Here is a 24,273-nt window from a genome sequence, read left to right on the forward strand (position 1 = left end):
AATATCACTTTGGACGTCTTTGAGAGATTTTTTCGTTACAAGATTCTCTTACTTTTCTAACATAATATTTTCTGGATATTATGTATACTAATGTGTTTTTTTTATATTAACCTGATTATTTGAATTATTTCTATATGTATGAATTAAAATATTCCATTTTGTTATGTACGTATTTATAAATAAATAAAAATAAAATTGAAATGCACGGCTAATGACTTTATTTATTTTTTTGTTTATAAAAGATTCCCGTCATTTAGAAATCTTTATTGCAATACCCCTATCACTGTCAGTTCACATAAATAGTAAATTTGCGGTCTCAAAAACAGTGATCGGGTATGTAAGTTCATTAAATTATTGGTAAACCGAGAAAAGCAAGTCCAATCGGGCAAACAAGATTCAGCGCCATTCCTCTTGTTTTCCACCGGCCATACCGATACAGTTCTTACAGTGCAACTTTTTCACTTTATTTTGCCTTTTAAGACTGGTTTTGACTATTTCATGTCTTCAGCCTTTTAGCAGATACATGATTTTAATAGAATGATCTTTATGGCAGCAATTCAAAATGAACTCAGGTTTACATTTCCGTAAAAGAGAATAAGGTTCGGCTACTAATACACTAACAAGTAGGGCTGGGAAGCTTGTATCGGCCGGGGGTCGGGCTCAGGGGCGAACCGTGTATAAAACCGTGTATAAAAATGCGCAGCTTACCATTATATTTGACTGAGCATAATAATGTTTTACTGTAATTTTATTTACAGAAAAATAAATAAATAACTACTATTTATTTTAAATCATTTCCACCGCTTGTATTTTTATCCTTATATAAATATCAATATTAATAAAGAGCGCCCAGCGCCAGCGCTGAGCAAAGAAACTAGCCGATTATTCCAGCTTATTTTTTCATACAAATAAATTTACTGTATTTTGAATGTCTTAATTCCAGAGCGGGTTTTTTCTGCCAGATTAAACATCCAGATTACACAAATTATTAGAAGATTCTTGATTTGGAAAACAGTATTTCAAACATTATTTCTTAAGGGCTATTTTTTTTGAGATTGTACTTTTGACATAAGACCATAATTACTTTCATGCGTCATATTGCAGGACATTTGGTGCTCGACGCGGTTGTTTTTAGCACTTTTAATTTCTAGAACAATTCAGCCAGTTGACATTTCAATCGAATATCTAATCTCGACTGAATTCACAGTGATATTTTTTTTAATGAGTTATCTATTAAAGTAGTAGATAATATATCTATATAATATAATATTTCACGAAATTACATCGTTTCAGTTGATTTTATGGATGAGAGTTTTTGTATCACACAGAACCACAGAAAAATATCAATTCATAGTATATATTTCTTACATTATATTATGTATCTTCTATGTAGGTACAAATATATGATATTTTTTTAAAGCTTACCTGTAAATAAAATCACCATTCGCCACTGGTCGGGCTGGGTTGCTCCTTCCGGCCACGGTGTGTGGTTAAAGATGTTCTTGTATGTAAAATTGAGTTTTAATTTTTTGTGGTTAATGCCTTAGTTGACAGGTCTTGACTACAATGATGCTAGAATTTCTTTCTTGAATCTTTCTGTCTTGAATCCGGTAATTCTGAGAATAGAATAGATTTTATTTTTTGACAGATACCTGCATTAGATAACTATTACAGTATAAGATCACCTTAAAAACAAATACTTTTAGGTGTCCCTGACAGGAATTAAACCCAGTACCTCAAGCATGATAGCACGAACTCGCAAACCACCACCTTACAAGACGGACTTATTTCCACTCGATTTCTTTTTTTAGGATTTTCGGAATTATGATTTTGTATTTTGATTACTTTGTGTTACTTGTATAAAATATTTTCTTGGCGTTTCTCCGTTTTCAACTGAGTAATAAGTCATTTTTTTTTACCTTCCGGGTAAACTTTTACAATCAAATAATATATTTTAAACTTATTTGCATAATGCTGGGGGAAAATTATTTTCATGTAATTTGCTCTCTCATCAAAGTTTTGACGAGATCAACTAAAATTTAAGCCATCAAAAATAAAACACCCACACACTTAGATCTTGGGTAAGACCGCCTCTTCCCGTCTATTCAACTACCTTTTTTATAAAATCACATTTCCATTTTGTTATTTCCATGTCTCTTATAAGTGGATCGTTTCGTATTTTTCAAATGTTAATTCATCCTGAACATAAATAATTAAAATGTCCAAGTTCTTGTTAACAAATAGGATAACAAAGTTAAATAAACAACGGGAAAATAATATATAAATTCAAGGCTTTTGATCTCATCAAAGTTTTTCCAAATACTCGAGTGCAAAATTATCAGAGATATTTTTTCCAAATCAAAATATGTTTGTTTTAACGTTCGTTGTTTTTTTTTAAACGTTTTATTTACTATTTATTTATTCCTTCAAAGTGTATTACATGTTTATTAGAAATTATACATTAATAAACCAAACAATTGGGATCAACATAATGTAAGGTGAATGTATACATATTTAAAAATACCGAAACGAAAATTAAAATATAAATAACAATTCCACAATATATAACTATCTGAGCAACGCCCAGCACACCAATTTAAATACCAGTACGATAAATTATTAGAAAATATAATATTTTATAGACCCTGGACTGATACAAAAAGCATAAGACTGATCATCTTGCCTTCATGTTACAAAAAATATCAAGATACGGTGAAATTGGTGTACCAATGCAGCCCTACGCTCCATTAGATGTGGAAACGGAATGATGATGATGATGAAGATAAACTAGGCATGTACAACCAAACAGTTGCAAAAAATGCAACAAGATATATGTTGGCAATTCAGCACTGAATCGACTAGATACGCTAGTCTATAAACACTCATTTAGGTGACGTATGTATGTAATATTATAATCAATCTTATAACAATTTTCTCAGCATTGAGATGTAATATATAGAGTTAACACTCCATACAAATCCTAGCTAAAAAGTCGTCCCCAAAGAAAAGGAACCAACGAAGGGAGCAAGTATCGTCACGTCATATCACATTGGCTTTGACAAGTAAAACAAGTAGTTCAATAAAAAGCACGGGCTGTTTACATGGGACTACAGTAAGCTCTAGTCAGTATGTCACTCCCTTTGTTTATTGTTTCACTATACGCCCGACTAACTGAGAAGGACAGAGACTGAACATATCTGGTATGCTGATAACATATTAATAAAACTTTTTTTAACATTAAAATAGCTATTTCAAACAGGTATTGATTAAGATAAAATCATTATTTACCGGTAAAGGTTATACCATAGCTTTTCCAGGTCAATTTTGCAGTATCTTAGCGAACAAATAGGCATTTCAGTAATTACGAGGAGAAAAGTAGCCGGTCAACGCTCGAAACAAACTAAAGTCCGTTCTATCAAACATTTGCCAATTGGCCGCAGGTTGAGAGCCCATATTTTGAACGCTCATGTTTACTCTAGTTATCTATGTACCCCAACGGTTCTCAGTTAGTACTTAGTGCTATAATATTTTTATAAATTTACTTTTTATTCTCAAATTTTATTTACAGTAGAACTTCGTTTTCCGAACTCCAGTCATCCGGGTTGTAAAAAATCTCCATTGTTACAAAAAAGGGATAAAAAATAAAGGAAATATCATAATAACAAATACAAAAGGGCGATTAACTTTGATGTACTTTGCTTTTGCTGTGATTCCAATTCGCATTATTTCAAAGGCAATAAGATACATAGTCAACTAAAAAAAAATCTTTAATTTAATAGTTTTTTTTATTTAGATTTTGTTTGTGGTAAAACAGAGCATTCAAAAAATTAAGCATAATTACATAACAATGAAATACATATTAATAGTAAAAATAGTAAACAAAAATCCCAAGAAGGCATGGCGTGTTTGTGGGTATACAAGAAAATGTCAATGAATTTTTGCTCCTATAATAAATAATGGACAGTTTTAATGTTTTTGAGCAACACAAGAAAGAAAAAAAAAATATTCAGGAAAAGATTATTTGGTATTTTTTTATAGTTTATTCAATTATCTTGATTATTACATTTCCGGAAAACTTCTGGCACTAACTAATCCGGATAGTTGGAGTTGTACTGTATTTATTTATTTGTCTACCACTTTGTGCAAAATGCCATATTATGCATAAAAATACAATATGTACGTAAAAGGTACTTGTGCCGTAAACTTTGAAAAAATAAAAATAAATTAATTCCTCCGATTAAGCACCCCGCTCATGACAGTTTTGTTCACTTGTTGCAGAATGCCCTCCCGCGGCGGACGGCATGGAGCGGTTCGCGTGCCCTACGCCGGACCGGCAGGGTCGCTACCGCTGTATAGACGACCACGTGCTGTGCGACGGATTCATCGACTGTCCTGCGGGAGAAGACGAAGATCGCCAGGCCTGCATGTTCTATAAAACCGTGAGTGGTCACCTTTAATAAAAAAATATACGTATTTAAAAAATGTATTTTATCGAAAAACATAATTACATTTCGAAGCCGTTTTATTTAAGTCATCAATTTATTTATTAGAAATACGGACTAAGATCATATTATTATGCAATGTGACCATGTTGCATCCCAAATTAGTGTCTTTCTTCGGCGTCGCCAATTTATCGTGAATATTTTTTTTTTAATCGGCGATAATCTAATATTTCTTTACAATCAAATCGCGAAAATAACAAATCATAGAACCATTAAAAGATTTTATTATTTTGGTATTTTTGTACCTATGATGGTACAGTAGAGAAATACAGTGTTAGTTTTGAATTAGAGCCGCAGTAATACTTTCTTAATCCCGAAAGAAGATGCTAACTCTGAATTGCTTGATATGTTAGAACGATTGCAGAATATTTGTATTCGTTATATCTTTAATCTTCGCAAATTTGACCACATAACCGAGTTTCGCACGCAACTACACTGGCTCAGTATCAGGCATAGAAGAAACATTCACATTCTATCACTTCTTCACAATATTTTAAATAATCCCACTTCGCCTGTTTATCTGAGAGAGCTCATCCAACCTCTTTCACAACACGGACTATCTCTTCGTTCTAGTAACGAGAGAACCCTTTTAATACCCTGTCATCGCTCTAATTTTTTTGCCTCCTCTTTCACAGTAGTAGCCGCTCGATTGTGAAATAATCTACCCACTAATGTTAGAGACGCCCCTTCTTTATTAACATTTAAGTCAAGATTGAAATGTCACTATCTAAATATTTAAATTGTTCCTTTATCCTTCTTCTTTCCTTCCCATCCCCTCTCCTCTCTTCATAGTAAAGTGTTTTTTTTTTATACATTTATTTATTTTTGTTAATCTTTGCTATTAATTTTTGTATAAAATTGTAAGATTCAATATGTCCATGTATTTATAATTTTCTCAAACTGAACGGTTTGGGTAGGTAGGAAGAAATTGCCCTAAGGCAATATGCCCGCCCTTATATGTATATTTATTGTATATGTATATAAAGTGTCAAATAAATAAATAAATAAAAGAAAAAAGAATGTAATAATACAAACAAAATAATCAACGAAAACCCCTCTACGTATACGAAACATTCAAAGAGTTCACCCTCTACAACAAGCATTCACACAACGAAATAAAAACAATTTGCATTTTAAATTACGTAAATATACTAAATCAGTTGAAAGGTGGCTAAACATCACTTTTTTAGGCATACTTTTAGGTAAAGAAGCTAATTTTGCTTTTGAGTTATTTGCTGTCAGGTATAATCGAATGAATTCATCGGAGTTCTGTGTTTTTGATGGGGATGTACTTAGTTGCTTCATTACGAACGCCTGTATCAAAACAGAAATTAAATTTCTTTAATATATTATTATTGACACTATTGTTATTATTAGAGATAATCCTTGTCAAAATACATTATGAGAAAAGCACTTGCAAGTTGGAATAATGGGGTAAAAACAGGTGGAAAGCTTTTATCTAATCTGAGATATGCCGATGATACAACAGACGTTGAAATGGCTGAACTGCTATCAAGTTCAGGAAGACAGCAAGAAAATGGGTTTTGAGGTTAACAAAGCGAAAGCAAAAATACTAATTGTAGATCCGATTCACCAGGACCAATACTTCAGTCAACATTGAAATTGTCCATGAATCAAATTACTTTGGGTCTTGGATAATGAAAAATGACCGGTGCGAGTTTTAAATCAAAAGAATAGCTGAGATGGTGAAAAGTGGATTGGCCAGTTTAGAAAAAATATGGAAGGATATAGAAATATCAAAAGTGATAAAAATGGAATAGATCAGAACATTACTTTATTAATATTTTTGTACCATACTTAAATGAGGAAGTTCAGTGTTTATTTTTTATTTATTCATCATCAACAGACTATCAAACTGGGCCAATTTTTTTATATTTTTAATGTATCGTTTCAAAGTTTCAAAATTTGGAAATTATTTCGCCCGTGACGTCACAAGTTCTCTACAGTGAGTTCTGCTGAATGGTGAATTGGCTTTCTGCAACTCAACACTATATCATCGATTGCTTTCCAAGAACTTGTAGCGCCATTCGAAGTAATTCATTTAAATTTTTATTAATGTTTACGTATATTTTCGAGAATCTTCGCCATGCTAATTACTACGCCGTGTAAGAAAACATTTTTTATGTCCAATTTCCCGTAACGATGAACTTCCGCAGTTCATAGTCTAGGATTACAACCGTCGATTCGCGTCTATGCACTCTGTAGCTGCAGGACAGTTAAAAATCTAGCCATTGTTTAAGGTTTTAAAAATAATAAAAAAACACTTACAAGTCATTTATCAGATTATATAAATGACGACTATGTTTTCTGACATTAATATTGTCTTTTTTTATTTTATTATATTTCGGGAAACCAACAGTTCTACATACATATTTATAGTAAACAAACTGATATAGTGTATAAACTCAGATCCAATAACAGATTTTCACAAAGTATTCAAAGTTAGTAAAGAAAATATATTACATATTATATTAATACATTTTAATTTATACATGTAAAAATGTTATTTTAATGTACTCTTTTATATTTTTCAATAATCAAAGACATTAAAAAAAGAAAAGAAAAGTAAGTTATTGTAAATTGGGCGGGATTAAGACAAGGATTTACATAATGCATTTTTAGTGTCAATTTTAAATCTGACAGAGGGATGTTTGTGTAATCTATGTCTTTAAATTTTGTATACTAAAAAAGTCCTACGTAAAAAAGCATTTTCAACAAATGATACTTTATTTCATTTAAATTATTTATTGACAATTCTTGATGGAATTCCATTGTAATGATGTAATAACTTATATTACCAGTCTGAAGATGCCCATTAGAGGGTGAAAGCGCTAATTGGTCAAAAATAAATAAGTGGAAGTGTACCAAGTATTTTTTAAATTAATAACTTATATGGAAATATAAGTTATTACATCATCAAATGATGCTTTATTTATTGGTACATAAAATAGGTGGTACCGATAATGAATATAATTTCTTTCCTATTTTTTATTAAATTGTATCCATATTTGGAAACAAAGAACTAGAATTTCAACCGTCCTTGCGTTCTATAGAAACTTATTGTGACCTATTTTCTATAGAAACTTATTGTGCAGCGCCTTCGAGTAGACTTTCAGATTTTCACTAAAACGGCGCTTTGTAAATTATCCATGAAAAAAAATGTAACGAAAGTGCCAATATTAATTTATAAAAGTAGTGAAATTTCTGCCTTTTGGCGTTCCTAATGAAGCCACTAATTCCAAACTCATCCCTATTAAAAAGACACAAAAATCCAATGAATTTATGCGATTACAGCTAAAAGCGAATAACTCGAAGTTAAATTCCCGTAATTACTTTTTAATTTTCATGAAAAATATTTTACTCTAACGATATTTTGAGTGGGTTCAAATGATTGTTGACAATGCTAAATGTCAGTCCCAAGGAAGTTAAGTTATTGAGATTAAAATTTATTGCAACGAGGAAAATATTTTTGAGAAGAAAATTTCAAAGTTTAGGGTTGCACAGCTCATGACCTGTCATTGACTAGTTAAATGACCACTTTACGCATTGCATAACATTCACCATCCACATTTTCAGCGTCCACATTTCCTCAACTCTAATGATTATTATATAACTCGATTAAAATTCGGCCAGGTGAATCTCACAAATATCAATAAAAGTCTCAGCTTTCTTACTTCACACAAGTCAACAAATGAAAGAGTTAAATAATTGTGATGGGCCGTAAGCCCGGTAAATGCCTAAACCTCCATGTTTCCTTCTCAGGAATGTTTTACTTATCTTATGCAACAAACTTAGATCTTAATAACACCTTAGGGAGGAAATCCAGTCTCTCTACAAACATTTGGACGTTCTCGAAACATTTGCCATGTATTTTTTAATGATGTTTTTGTTCTATGTAGAATACATAGTGATATTGATTGTTAAAATTGTATACATATATTCGTCCCAACTTAACACAGGAATTTGGTTCCATGGAGTTGGAACCTGTGTCCAAATAAATGTAAAATGAATATATTGTGAATAAAATAAATCAAAATAATAAAATCAAAATACGAAAAATTGTTCATTTAATTAACTGGTGTATAAATAAGTAAACCAATTGAAAATGTGTTTTTAGGCGTTGCCTAGTAGGTAAAATAATTCAGCCAGATGAATCTCACACAACAATAAATGTTTAAGCTTGTTTACTTCACAAAAGCCAACAGATATCACAAGCCATAGTTGAGAAAATAAAGATGTTAAAACATGGCCAAAATGATGAATGTAACGTAAAGCGGCCACTGAAACCAGCCAATGACAGGTCATGAGTCCTGTAAATCACTTGATTTCATACAAACTTATTGATAACGTTTTAATAGAAACGAAATAATAATGTGCAGCTCCTTGATCAACACAGCACAAACTATGGCTTGCATGCACCAATTGCAAACTTGAGACAAGATCTAGATTTTTTGGTGTAAGTTTTTGTTAATTCCAAAAATCACTAAGATAGACCGGATCTTGTCTTGAGGTAGTAACTTTTTTTTGTCCGAGCTTTTATTTTATTACGTTGTATTTTCTTTGATTATAACCTGTATTTATTATAAAAAATTGAATTTAGTATTGTTAGAATGGACTGCATACGTCCGTCAATAAATAAATAAATAATAATAAAAAATTGAGCAACTGATTGTTGATACATAACATAGATACATGAACTATAAATATTTATTTTCAATGTTTTAAAACAGCTTTCATTTCAAGTCAATGGTTAAATTGAAGGACGTGTTGTATTACGCATGATTACCAGATTTCAAAGGCTGACTTCTTGAAATGCAAAAATATCCTTTTCAAATCCAGTGGTTTCTCATGACGGTTATATCCTTTTAGGCTTTATTTGGATCTCCAATTAGTGAATGCCAAATAGCTTTTCTGAATAATTTAAACCTTTGTATAATGTTTCATTCCTTTTGGAATAGATTTTTATTTTAATGAGTTACGTTTATGCAAATGAAAAATAGAATAAAATTTAACACAGAAAAAATTAACATTAAAATTTTTGTATCCATACATATTTTATGTTTTTGGCTTCTGAGTCATTTAAACTGCCTTACTAAGGATAACTTCCCCGTTTTAATACAGTAAATACATTATTTTTGGAATCTGTTATTTTTATCCTAAATATTATCAACTTCAAAATTTTTTTTATCCTTTTCGTTATTTTGCACAATTTCATAAATAATATTCAAAGGAATTAAAAATTGGGAAATAATGGAAAATTACAAATGCCAAATAATAAATTACATAAACCATTATAAATTTGAATAAAATTCTATTGTAATAGATTAGGCAAAAGGTTCATTCATATCATTTCAAAATTCAGACTTTAATTTACCTGAAGCATAAGACTGATTATCTTATTTTCATGTAACAAACATGATCTGCGGTTATTGTACCAATGAAGTGCGCCCAGAATTAATTTTTAGTGTTTTTTTTTTAATACATATTTTTATTCCATTTTCTACCCTTGGTTCTTTTTTCTCTCTCCTTTCAAGCTGTTAATCTGATTCCACATTCCTCATCATTATGTCCCAATCGAAAAACAACTGTTAGTTTTAATTAATTAGGTTATTTTTATTTTATGTGTATCTTTTTATATATATATTTAAGGTTTTTTAATACAAAATTTTGACTAACTCTTCTTTTGACAAGTCTGTTATTTGGTTGGCTGGAAGATATTGCGTTTAGCAATAAGTCCGTCAAAGTACTGTTCTTTGTACTTGAAGTTTTAAATAAATAAAAACATAACCATATTTCTGATTATCGTAGCCAACTGAAATGGATCAAAATTAGACAGCGGAGAGATTATCGCTCCCTCTGACTTCTGTTCACTGTACTTAATAGTACTAAAAAATATATATTAATTACCACTTGTGTCAGCTCTCAATAGATTTTAAAAGTACTCAAGCAGTAAATTATCTTGTACGGTATATGTGCTGATAAGAAATACAGTTCTGTGTGTAAAGGAACCAGAATCCTGGACGAGTGTTTTCGACTCAATGGCTAATCAGATAAAAATCCTTAAAAAATTAATTTAGTAAAGAGGAGTCCACTTCGTCGTGATTTTGTTGCCCCCTTCGCCTACCATGTTTCGCAATGCTATGTTTTATTGTTCCTGGTCTGGCAACTGAGGCGTAAGACACCTTACTTTCTTGCAAACTATCGACATACGCTGCATTTACTCAACAAATGCAGTGCCCTATGACCATCAGGTGTTGATAAAGGTTTGATGAATTTTCGCCTCCTCTTTCATAGTAGGAGCTGCTCCTACTATGAAAGAGTACAAATAATAGTAAAAATAATTGTACAAATTATGTATTAATACTAAGCATGTGTCCATGTATTTGTAAATTTCTCAAACTGAAGGGGAGGTAGGAAGAAATTACCTATTATTATTATTATTAATTACCTGCTTTTATGTGTATTTCAAATGTTTATGTATATAAAGTGTGAAATAAATGATGATGGTGATAAATCATATTTGTAAAACGAACACCTTTATTGTCAAAAAGTCACTTCTCCTTTATAAACACCCTTCGAATGGGGAAAAATCCAAGGAAAATTGTAATGTAAATTTTTATGCTGTTAGTTGAAGCAAGGCGCGTTTTACATGCTCCAAGGAAGAAAGGGATGAATCCTGATTTATTTATCCGCAAAACGTAACGAAAATTTATTGAAAAATATTCAGGCATTAACCTCTTCGGAAACGTTCACCTTTATACATGAGTAGAATGTTGGAGGGATTTAATATTTCCACAATTTACACATTTTTCTAATAATTTCTCTTGCTTTCTAGTTTCTAGTAGTTTCTAGATGTGTAGAAAATTGTCGTGTTTTAACTAAATATAAAAATCAGTTTTTTTTTTTATTAATCGTCATATTTATTTATCATAGTATATATATATATATACGGCTTTAGCCAACGAGGGACTTAAGCCGTTAGAGAAATTACATACAATTTTTTTTCCTGCCCTAAAAATAAGAGCATTCAATTGTACGGCAAAGTTTCTTAAAAATGCATGGAAAAAATAGTAAAAAACATTTTACTAAAAACGAGGTTACTAAATCATCAATCACCCTAATCAATTAATGATAAGAGAGCTGTGAAAAATATCCGGTTTACTTAAAGTCAACAGACCGATCGGCAGAACTGACCGAGAATAAGTGGAAAAAACCTCTGATGTCCCATGCGGAGTAATTTCAGAAATTACGTGGCTGAAATCGGGTTGTGGTCCCGTGGCTAGTGTCTCGGATTCACGGATCAAAGGCCCGTGGTTCGAATCCCACTCTACCCCAACTTGATTCCCATTTTCTAATAGTGAGTTATTTACAACTCGAAGAAAATGGCCCTCAAAATTAAATATTTGCGTAAAATATAAGAACGAAAATATTTCTTTTTTAAAAGAAAAAAAAAGAAAAAATACAAATATTTAAAAATCATAGCGCTTACAATACGATATATAATTTATTTTTTGAAAATGTTTGGCTTAGTTTATTAGTTGTTAACAGATTAAATTCCTCATTTTAACATTTATATGAAGAAACAAATGAACAAGAGACTGAACAAAAAGTCCATAGAACTATATAGCAAATACAAACTAGAGTAATATAATACAATATATTCAAAAACATGATCAACATCCGAGATATCGAGATAAACCATACAAATCCATCTTCATCCCACACTGTTGATGATGAAGATATTTTATTTTGTATGGATATTGCATTATTTTTTACCTTGCTATAAAGTACAAGGTTTATATTTACTTCAAAGGTATAATTGTTTACTTCAAAAAACAACCTTCTGTAAATTTACTTAAAAGGAAAAATTTTATTTGGTTGATATTTTTATAATATATAAGGATTAGGTAAAATTTTTCGGCAGTGGCCTGTTTTAGGGGCTTCTCTGCATTTGTTCTTGTGACGAGGAAACACAAAAAACTCGTCTGGAGAAGATGGACTATTGTAGTTCGTCAACAGAAATTCAGATTCACTTGAAAAGTGTTCGCCATTTGGTGTCCTGCAATAGCAAATAATAATTTTTACCTTTATTTTGTCGTAACTATATCTATCATGTAAACCTATACAAGTATACCTTTTTTTCAAGCCAATCAAGAGGCTTATAGAGCTCTAATAGATTGACATTAATTATATATGATACAACCTTAACCTAAATAATCTTAAAACCTATTTAAATGTACGATGGGTATAGTGATGGCATGATCTAAGCAGACATAAAAAGTGTATCATCTCAAGTAAGGAGTGATAATACCACTTGCTTCTTGAGTGCTTGTCTTTGCTGTAGAAACACATCTACAGTACTGTTAAGTGAGATTTCGTTAACCGTTCTGAGGTTCCTTGGCAGAGATGAAAAGAATCCGACGGTGGTTCTAAAATGTTAAAATTTCTTTACAAGTCCCCATGATGGCATAAAGATCTGCAATAAGCGAAAAGATTCATGGCAATGAATTCCAAGTTATGTGACGAATGGACTAATTCACACATTCTGGACATTGGGGCAAAAAAATCAAAAGTTGCCCTTAAAAAAAATAATAAATGACACGGTAGGGAACATAATAATAAATTCGTGGCAACAGAGGTGGGACATCACTTATATATATTAAATATTTCGTTTGAATCATTAATTTATTTTGTGTATTTATAATAGTGAGTTAATTGCAACGCAGATTTTTTTTTCATTCAACCAAATAAAACTCATAATTTTAAAAAATTGTTCATAATTTACTGTAGTAAATAATAAAAATAATATGGACAGCACAAACTCATCATTATTAAACCATATTTGCCCGTTGTAATGTCTAAGAAATTTTTTTTGTCTCTCAAGTTAGTGTCTACACGTGGACAATGTTAGTCTTGGGACAAAACAATGTTTTATTTTCCACGTGTAAACGGCCTTTTATAATGTCTGAGCACCCGATAACTAACTATTAATTGATAACAATATTTTGAGTTTGTCTAAATTTTTGTAGACAAGAACTGGATTCGACTTCCTGGGGAGCTGTTAATATCAACATATTACAACAGAGATGAAGAACATTTTAGAGAAATTGATTAGATGAATCTCACCCGCATGAATAAAGATTTCATATCTTTAACTTCACAAACATCAACAGATGAAAGAGTTGAAGGAATATAGATGTTCAATTGTTGGCAGAATGGTAAATGTCACACAGTGTATAAAGTGGCCACTTAAACCAGTCTATGACAGGTCATAAGCCCTGCAGATGCCAAGACTTTTATATTACCTTCTTTAAAATGTTCTTAATCTCTTTTGTAATTGTTGATATTAATTGATACTTTATCGGACGAATTATGTTTTTATTTAAAAAATTTCATTTAAATAATGTTGTTTTAATGTGTTTATTTTTTTGATAAAAGACTCTTTAAAAAATAAAAACAATATAATGCGTAAATAACATATCATTCAAAAATAACACGTAATGTGGTTTTGTTAATCAGCTTTTTTACTTTTTCAAAAAATATTTTGAGGTGCAAACATAAATGTCAATCCCTAAATTCTATAACTCAATTGACAACTTTGAATATTTCTATTCCTCAGTTTAATTATACGCCTATTTGCACAGAATTAATGTTTTTGTTTTTTTTATTTTTTCAGACAAAGGCTCATTTGGACGTTTTGGCTGATGCACTTCTAAGGTGGGCAAGAGGACGTTAATCAGAAAAGCAAAAATGGCGCATTTCTACATTAAACTACTCCACAAATTATTGTCTTTCTCTAGAAGTATATAATTCTCTTTAAAAGTGATGCTCCTCAGTAAAAAATATATTACTTTACATAACGCTCAAAGGGGTTTAATTTAAAAAGACAAAGATATCTTCAGTTAGAACAGCATGAGGTAAAAATACTTTTCGTGTATTTTCCTTTCAAAATGATTTAAAACAAATCATTTCAATGAGTTACCGTGTCAGTAATATCATTGAATGATCTTCGATTAAAAGTTCTTGCTCTGATTGCAATTTTTTTTGAAAAAGTAATATTTGTAAAATTATCTGAGCTATCGACGAGTAATTAAACTTCCTGAGAGACAGTATATTTTTGTATTTCATTTTCAAATATAATTTTGATATACGACATTTCTGTTTCTAATACATTACAGATAATCCGTGTAACCTCAGTTTTCTTCTTATTTAATTATTATACATTAGATAGGTATTAAATAATGTAATCAATTACCTACTAGATATTTACTATCCGTACTGCAACAGGTAACCTGGAATACATGTTTCCTCATTCCCTTCTGGGTAAATGGTTTCTATCGATCAACAGTGGACGCAGTAAGACTGAACAGATTATTATAATTTCCTTAGCTAGAAACGCCGTAGCGAGAAAGGAGTTCTCACTCAAGATTGTACGAGAAACTTCATTACACTGATTTATTTTTGAAGAACTGATCGTATATTTTTTTAAACGTTCATTTTTATCGAATCAAAAGTATTACTTCGCTTTTCGTGAGACAAGTTTGCTGTCAACGATCTCTCGGCCTAAGTGCGAGCAAATATATTTTTCAAAAACATATCGCTTAATGAAATGAGACGGATTGTAATTTTGTAGATAAACGCGTGTAAGCTAGCATTTGTAACATGTCTATAGTGAGGCATAAAGCCTCGACCTTATCGCTCTTCTTTTCCTTTCTTACCACTCTATTTTTATAGTTCTCCGTAGAGGATAAAACGTAAAACATTTTCTACTCTTTATTTTCCTATAAAACTGAAAACATTCATTTTTCTCTGAGCCAAAGTGAAGTTAAGTGTAGTAAATTATATTTGTGTAAAATATGGGTCTTTATCAGATCGGATTTTGAGGATAGAAGTTTACATACTATCTCAGAATTATGGCAGCTATAATATTGTTCACAGTTATTTGTATTAAATATTATAACTTTACCATGTTTAACTAGACGATAAGGTAATAGAATTATAGTTTGAAGGGAGCACACAGTGGTGAAAGGTGTAAGATAAAACATGACGTCAGGCCGAGGCAGGAATGGTAGAAATTAATACCTCAGATCACGCGCTTATTTCTATAGAAGATATTCGCAACAAATGTTTTGTAACATGTTATGTAATCTGTTGTAAAACATTTTCTTGTTATGTCTTTATTATTGCTTAGAATTAATAGTTTGCTTGTTGCAAATAAGTCCTATCCAGAACGTTTCACTCATTACTTGCATCACGTTATGTTTATTGAAGTAAAGTTACGCTGTACATAGGATTATAAGGAGTATTTTAAGTAGAACTTACCTTCTCGACTTGTTTACTGTATTACTGAATCAACAACTTAATCCTCGACATGTCTCTGGTATCATTGTCTACCTTATAGAAATTATATGAAGCCCATTATTTAAGGCCTAACTCATTATTTTTAGTAAGTTTTTTTAAATGTTGAAACTAATATTGTACTGTATTTTTACTGTCAAACCTTATTTTACCTGCAAATCTACAATATTTTGCAAACAAAAAACAATATATGTATACTTCCTTATCAAATTCTTGTTTCCGAGATTAAATTTTAAATTGTTTTCTAAGACCGCAAAAATAATGTGTACCACTTATACAGATACATGTATATATAAATTTTAATAACTGTTCAGCGCTTTAAGAAAATTTTCGGAACATATTCTCATTGTTGAAATATTTTTACCATTTTGAATTCGTTATCATTTATTGCGGTTTTTATTTCTAGCCCAATATAAAAGATGAACGAACTAACTTTTTTAATACTTAAAAATATATTGGATAAGTACGAACGTTAGAACATTTTATCTATAATTAAATTTTTTGTCGATAACGTTTTATCGATAATTTTTATCAGGTTGAAGTATATAACTTGTCTGATTAAAACACATCTTCGTTTAAAGTGGAGAAAAAACCATTTTTACTTTTTCAGCCGCTAGACTTTTATTTACATTTTGAGCATGTTATTATTTCTTTGCGCAACAACTGGCAAATACGTTCAATTGAATGTAGTTATGGAAAAACAGCCAGCCATAGAAAAGTGAAACTGAGAAAATAGCACTTTTGTAAAAAGAGTAAATATTCAAATCTACACAACAGCTGAAAAGTGTTTGACTTTGACAAATGATAAACAATGAATACATTATTTTTTTTATAACAAACAAGAATTTAATTATGTTTGACCAATTTCAATGATTTTTAAAGTACCATAAGTCTTTTTTAGTGCTGTGGGTGTTTTCTGCAAATTGAGAAATGCAATTTTTGTGATCGACGCCATTTTCAGAAGGGAAATAATATAGTTTTTTCGTACCAAAGAGGTCTGGCTATTTTCAGCAGAACATAGATTTGACCTGACTGCACCCGATAACATCAATATTTGATTTTTACAAAATTGGGACCTGGCTATTTTCTGCATAACTACGTTCAATTATCCCAAACACAGAACACCCAGAGTTAAAAAAAATAACTTTTTTTTTCTCACCGGGAACCGAACCCGGATCCTTCTATGTGTGAGTCAAGCGTCTTAGCTATTACTCCACGAAGACCACCGTGTTGTATTTAAGTTGGAAGATATTATTCATGTTTAAATTATTCACGGCTGACTTAAGCCATGCAAACAAAGCTAATTAAAAAATGAACAAATAATTTTGACTTAATGAATGATGATGAGCGATGGCAAAAAATAATACAATAGTAAAATTGCGAGTGAGCAAAATAATCAAGTTAAATAAAAAAAATATTTTTTGTTTTATTTGAAAGTGTACGGAAGTGCATCGCATGCAGGTTTTTTTTTACTTCTGACCTTTCCATCAACGCTTTCTCTCATTATCAATGTCAATAAAAAACGTCAAGCCCTGGGATAATGGCCACGTAGCTAACATATTTCCCGGTAAATATGTTCTTCGTGGAAAGCCTTCGTAATTATCCTTTAGTCCTGCGAATTATCCGAGCGAGCAATATGTACTGTACAATGTACACAGTAACTTTTCAAACTCACTACTGAATGATATCTTTTACACGTGCTAACACGCGACGACAAAATTTTAACCAAATTATTAAAAAGGTTACCCGCCACATTTTTCACTCCACCAAACCTCGATTGTAAAAAAAACTAATTAACTAATTACATTTTGTGATCAAAGATTAGATTTTTTTAGTAAATGATTCATTTTTTTTTTAAATTGTTTTATATACAAATACATAATATGACTTTTATTTGGTTAAAATTCTTAAGTGCAACCTGTAAATTGACTTAAAAATAAAAACTTTTTTCCACGATTGAGTGAACTTTAATATAAAAAATGTTTTTACAAAACATTGAATTAAAAACTCCGTTTTATTATAACTTAGCCTTACATAACAAGGTACCATGCTCGAGGTCCTGGGTTCGATTCTCGGGATGGTTGATATGAAATATTTTTCAAAAGGGTACTTCTACAGTGCAATATTTCATGTTCCTGGACTCAACCGTAAGGCTGATCACCTTACCTCTATGTAAGAGATGATCGATGTGCTGCATTTAGAGAACCAATAATGTGCCCTTTTCCCCGTCGGATGCGGACAGGGCTGTTATGTTGATATGATTATCAAATGAATTATATATTCTTATTCCACAGAGTTTTGGAACCAATGAACAGGCAAATCTTAGTACTTTTAAATAAATCATCGCCATTGTGATGGTAAAAGGCTCGAAATATTTGAGTAGTAACACGTCATTATTTTACAAAATTTTACACAATAATGTTTCTCTTCTAGAATTAATGGTTAAAATTATTCCAGTAATATCTTACGTATAACTTATTAAAACACTTAGCAGTAGATCTCCGCACTTAGATTATAGTAAATAGAATTCACAAGTTGTATTTTTGGCTTCACATTTTATGAAAAAAATATTATTAAAACCCAAAAAAAAAATTAGTGATGTGAGGTAAAAGGAGAGACTATGGTGTTGTGGGTATGAACGTTTGATCTCAGATGGATTATTAATAAGTTTAGAAGAATAGGTTTTAAGAAAATAGAATAAATGTCTATTATTGTTAGGAAATTAATATAATCAACAAATATGTGTATTTATGTAATTTTACTGTCAAATCAAAGTAGATATTTTCATACAAGTACATTTATAAAAAAGAGAAACATTTGTCCAAATAATGATGTTACGGGTTGAAAAGATTTAAGGAATGGAAAAAATGATTTTGTAAAGATGCGAAAAAAAGTTATTGTTAGTTGATGAAAGCTCCTTCATTAAGAGATCAGGAGGCTGGACTTTGTGATCTTTATCGGTAAAGAAAATATTTATTTCCTTCAAAAAACATATTTTCCGATAGGACTAAAACTTAATTTCCTGTGTAGGGGGTGGATAACGCGCGGGGAGTTAGGAGCAAGTCTAGTATTTTTTTTCTTTTGGTGATTTTGATAAAATCTCGCCTGGAGACCTCCGGGTGATGACGTCATGAATATTAAATTCAAAGTCTGACGTCATCCTGAGCCACCGACTGTTTCCATCCGTGATTTTGAAATATTTTGATTTTGAAATTTAAGTCCATAAATTCAGTTTACATTTTTAAAAATATGAAACTATTTTTTTGTAAAAAAATTACCGATGTTTTCACATTGTTCAATGATTTCTATTTCAAAGACTTTTCATCATCTGGAATGATCGTAAGGTTTTTTCGATAAAAAACTTACAATGAATTTCATAAATTGATTAATTACATCAACATTTATGATAAAGTACTGGCATTTTTTTAAAAGTACTAAAATTTGGTTTTAATCTTAAGGTTGCAAAAATCAATTTGAAAATTACAAAATAATAAAAACTAACTGAAAAAACGTTTAAGAAATATCTAGATTTAACATATAATACTTAAGCCCACCGGAATCAGAAATAATGGCTATATCTATTATAATATATACAAAAATATATCTCCGATTATTTTTACTCATTATTCTTCATGGGGGGTGATAATAACCTTTATTCCTGATATAATATGTGTTTTATGCCCACAGATAAAATTTGGGATACGTAACTGAACTTAAAATATTTTCGATATTTCCTAATGATTTTCGTGCTTATTCTGAAACTGCTGTTAAAATTAAGGCGTCGTAATCGTTTTCATCGCTTTTTTACTAAGATTGTTATTTAGCACCTAACCATAAAATTCAAAATATATATTTCATTTTAACGGTTTTTTTCTGTTTTAGTAAATATAATAATAATATAAATATTTACGTCCTTTTCAGTGTTCATCCAAATGTTTTAATTTCTGCGTTATTTTTAACTAGTCATTATATCCCTACTACATAATTTAAAGTTGTTGTAAAGTGCGAACCTCGAACGTCTGACCGTGAGTCCATAACACTTTTACGGGACCACAACCTGACTTACATATTCTAGCACATTATTTAAGAAACATTTATAAAATATCTCAGTTAACAAGATTTCATCAAAATGTCTGCAAAATATTGTAGTTTTTTTTTTTTTATTAAACTAACTTTTTTTAACGAAATATTGTTTAGAAAAAACTTTGTTATGAATGCAAAATGTTTTCATTTGTGCCATAATTTATTTAAACTTTACTTGACAAAACTTGTAAATAATATTTCTGTGAATCTGTACGTCTATACACGTGAAATTCTTAAAACTATGTAAACGCCATATTTAGCACCATATACGTAGGTTAAATATGCATTTATTTTTAAAAATATATTCATGTATTGTTAATGTTTTGCACTGATATGCACCGACACCAATTTATAAATATATTAAAAATAAATTGATTAAGGTTATAAAAATGTTGACAGCCGTACTCCTATTTTATTTCAATTGAAACAATTTAACTTATTAAAATAGCGTGGTCATTTTATACGCGCGATAAAAGCATTTGGATCAAATTGCTATTTGGAAAGTGCATTTTATTCTTTTTTTTACAAAACCACGTATTGAAATAATACATTTGAATTATTTAAAACGATCTTCATATAAAGTATCGAATGCCCAATTGATATTTTTATTTAAAACAAGCATTTTGTACATTTCTGTGTTTTAATCACTTTCTTATTAAATAAGTACAGTATTGTAACTTGGAGGATCGATGCCATCTTTAACATCAGAAAATAAAACTTTTTTCTAATGTGTATTTTTTTTACTTTTAATTATTTGTTTAATAAAACATTGTCAGCAAGTACCTGTATATAAAGTGTATTTATAAGTTATAAAGCACTTACTGCCTGTTTATATGCACTGCAATTAATTGTGATACTAACCTAAATTAATATATAATATTGTTAAATGAAATGTATGTTGAAAAATATGTTCGTTTATAAAATAATAACATAATATACAATTATTAGAATAATTAATTTCGATAGTTTTATTTATTTTCCATAGCATTAAATGCGTGAGTTTATAGTTCTGGTACGTTAAACGAAATATTTATTTTTAAATTTGAAAATCATTAAAATGTGTGAAATTATTTTCCCATTTGACTATTCAGTTGTTAAAATTTAATTATATACAGAAGGTACATAAATATATTTTTTTTTTCATTAGTAAAATTTGCATTTATTCCTAAACAATATTATAACTTTCTTTTTATTTGTTAGAGGACTAATTCGGTTACAATAAAATATATTACTTACAAGTACGATTATAATAAAATACGACAGCAAAAAAATTATGCTTGGACAAAAAATAACGACCTAGAGATAAGATCTGGTCTATCTAAGTAATTGTTTAAAACTAAAATGATTTATTTTTAAATATTTATTATTTGTGTTCATGATTTGTTCACATAAATAATGATAATAAATTCATTTAAAATTCTTTGAGAAACTGTTTTTTCATCATCTTTGATCTTTGATACAAATAAATTATAGCAATACTTTTAAATTTCTCAATTAAATCGATTCACTACATATCAATGTAGAATCATTAAGATTATTAATTAATTTCTAAACTTTTTAAAAAATTAATAATAGTTTTTAATAAATTTAAAATAATTCAAATGTTTTTTATTAACAAAAAAACGTTTTTAATTTAATGTTGAGTATGCTTCGCTTCATGTTATAAAATGTTTAACGATAAACGAATACATTTTTCAAAATATTGAACTGGGAAAATCCTGCCACAAAACTGTATCACGATATATTATAATCAATAAAAAGATTTTTATCCAATATATTAGTGCACATTATTTTTAATTATCTTTTGTTTTACAAACTGTCATAAAACTGAGTTAAATTTATTTTCTAAAAATCATTTTCTAATGGATAAAATTTGAGATACAAAGCTTTTGTATACTAAATCATTTCTTGGTACGCAAATTTTACATTTACCAGTATCTTTGAAAATTGAATTCTTACTTAAGCAAAACAAATTATAAGTTTTATTTACTTTGTGAGATCTGAGTAGACATGTTCATTAAATAATCCATGTATTAATGTGTAGCTTAAAAATCAAATGGAAATATACACATCTTGGTTAAAACTGCATTACTTCACAGTAAAAATTGCACATTTGCAACGCAGATCTCTTTGAATTTTGCATGAAAAAAGAATGAAGAATATTGGTATATTCAATCCTCTTGGTACAAAAATATTGATTAAAAAATATACGTGGTACAGTTTTTGTTTAGTTAAGTATTCTCATATTGTTAGTAATACCTTAATGTCACAGTACCTAAGAACCGGGCAATCTCTATCAAATACATGGTTCTTTATAATTACGGACAAATTCAATATTTCGGAGTATGTAAAACTTTGGCAATAAACTATATAAAGAACATTAAAATAAAATTAAAAGCAATGTTAATTTTGACATTTGGAAATTGAAAATTTCTGCTCGGTGTACAATTATTTATGTCGATTTTAAGGCAGGGTAAAAATGGACGAATTTGCGTGAAACATCTCATTAGAACATTATAAAAATTAACGGCCATAAAAAAGAAAGGAAACTAGTCAAAACGTGTTTACATAACAGTTTGAAAACACGAATCTAAAATTAGTATTGTGTAATTAATTATGAAAATAAAATACAGCCACCGTTTCTAAAATAACACCCGCAGTTCTTATTTGATTTCCTCACGCAGATGTCGTATTCAAGTACCTACATATTTCATAAATTCGATGAATTTTGAAAAGTGATATTAAAAGGGAATTCATTAAAAAAGTGCTTACTTATGAAAAGATATGAAGATGACCCGGTGGCACAATGCACGTCGCACACTTTATATTATACTGTAAAATAGATGTAATATAATGCTAGTTCAAGTGTTTGCACATTTTGCAAGAATGCACGTTAACATTGTGTAAACTTTAATATTTTCATTGAACATTCCAATTTTTCAAGATGACTTTATTTGAAAATCTATATATTATATAAATATATGGATAAAATACTTTGAATTTATCGAGGTATTTTTTATAGCTTATAGTGCATGTTTACGTAAATAATGCTTAACAAAAAAGAAGAAAATTATTTTTAAACAAAATATATTTTCTATTTTTTTTCATGTTGTAAAGTTGAGCTTATTATTTCATTTTTGACTTTTTTTTTATTGTCAAAATGCCCTGTTTGAATTTTTTGTAAGTTTGTTACACGGAATAATTATTTAGTATCAAATTAAATATTTTTTTGAAGCTTACTACGACGCTTTGCCTTCCTTCTCATAAATGTTTCATGGTGTATATATTACGTGATATGTTAATTAAAGGTGTATAGATCATCAAAATCAATTATGAAAACATTGTAAAACCTCTGACTTAATTTAAAGGTATTTTTAATTTTAAACTGATTATGTTTTCCCGAGTTTTTTAATTATTTATGTATATACACTGTTACGACTCACAAAAAAAATGTTGCTAGGATTTGAAGTTATTTTCTTTTAAACGTTTTCCTTGTGAAACGTGTGAATACATTGTAATATTTGCTAACATTAAATTCCGAATAAATAACCTCCCTATGACGACAAATCATATTTTATATATGTATAGTTTTTATATGTTTAATAAAATATTACTCTAGTCAGTTTCTGATTAATTTTTCTATACCAGTAAATTTAATTCCGGATCGGGCTGGATTTCCACATTGCATTCAAATAATATTTTTTCTTACCTTTATTAAATGCATAGTATATTTATATTTCAATTGATTCAATACTGTCTGATTAGTTCAGATGAATGGCTGTGAATAAAAGTAAAACAAATTAACAAGGAGCTTTATAGTTTTATAAACATAAAGTGGATTAAATTGTAAAAAATATTTTACAATACAGTCCCTTTACTACTTAAGCCATGCAAGGCATCACGTTCGTTCATTTTTGAACCAAGAGAGGAGGATTTTAACTTGAGGAGGACATACAGAATTTGCAGCTAACAGAGAGGCTTTGAGGTATTTGTAACTTCAAACTCTTCATTTGGATGATATTTAATGACGCAAACTTCAATCACTTGTTATCAACTAATTATAACAATATTTGAGTTTGTCCAAATGTTTGTAGACAAAATACTGTTATTTCACCCCTCAGGAGTCATTAATTAACAAATTACAACAGGGTGGAGAATACCTTAAATAAGGGAAATATGGAAGTCTAGCATTTACAGGCTAATGACCTATCATTGGCTGGTTGACTGGCCACTTTACACACTGGTAACATTTACCATTTTGCCCATGTTTGAACATCCAAATTTTCTTCAATTCTTTCGTTTGTTGATT

The 24,273-nt window shown here is 29.7% G+C and overlaps 1 protein-coding gene across 1 annotated transcript in view; it reads left to right on the forward strand.

The window, feature by feature from the left end:
- jeb (low-density lipoprotein receptor domain-containing jelly belly protein) overlaps positions 1-14,259 on the forward strand; it is a 272,842-nt gene extending 258,583 nt beyond the window's left edge. The window contains exons 3-4 of the mRNA XM_088234763.1: positions 4,279-4,439; positions 14,200-14,259. Of these exons, the coding sequence (XP_088090889.1) occupies positions 4,279-4,439; positions 14,200-14,259 (221 nt within the window). The remainder of the gene's footprint in view (positions 1-4,278; positions 4,440-14,199) is intronic.
- Positions 14,260-24,273: the final 10,014 nt, after the last annotated feature.

Source organism: Micrasema longulum, unplaced genomic scaffold, assembly GCF_059751315.1.
Source record: "Micrasema longulum isolate JH-2025_06_02 unplaced genomic scaffold, ASM5975131v1 h1tg001280l, whole genome shotgun sequence".
NCBI classification, from domain to species: Eukaryota; Metazoa; Arthropoda; class Insecta; order Trichoptera; family Brachycentridae; genus Micrasema; species Micrasema longulum.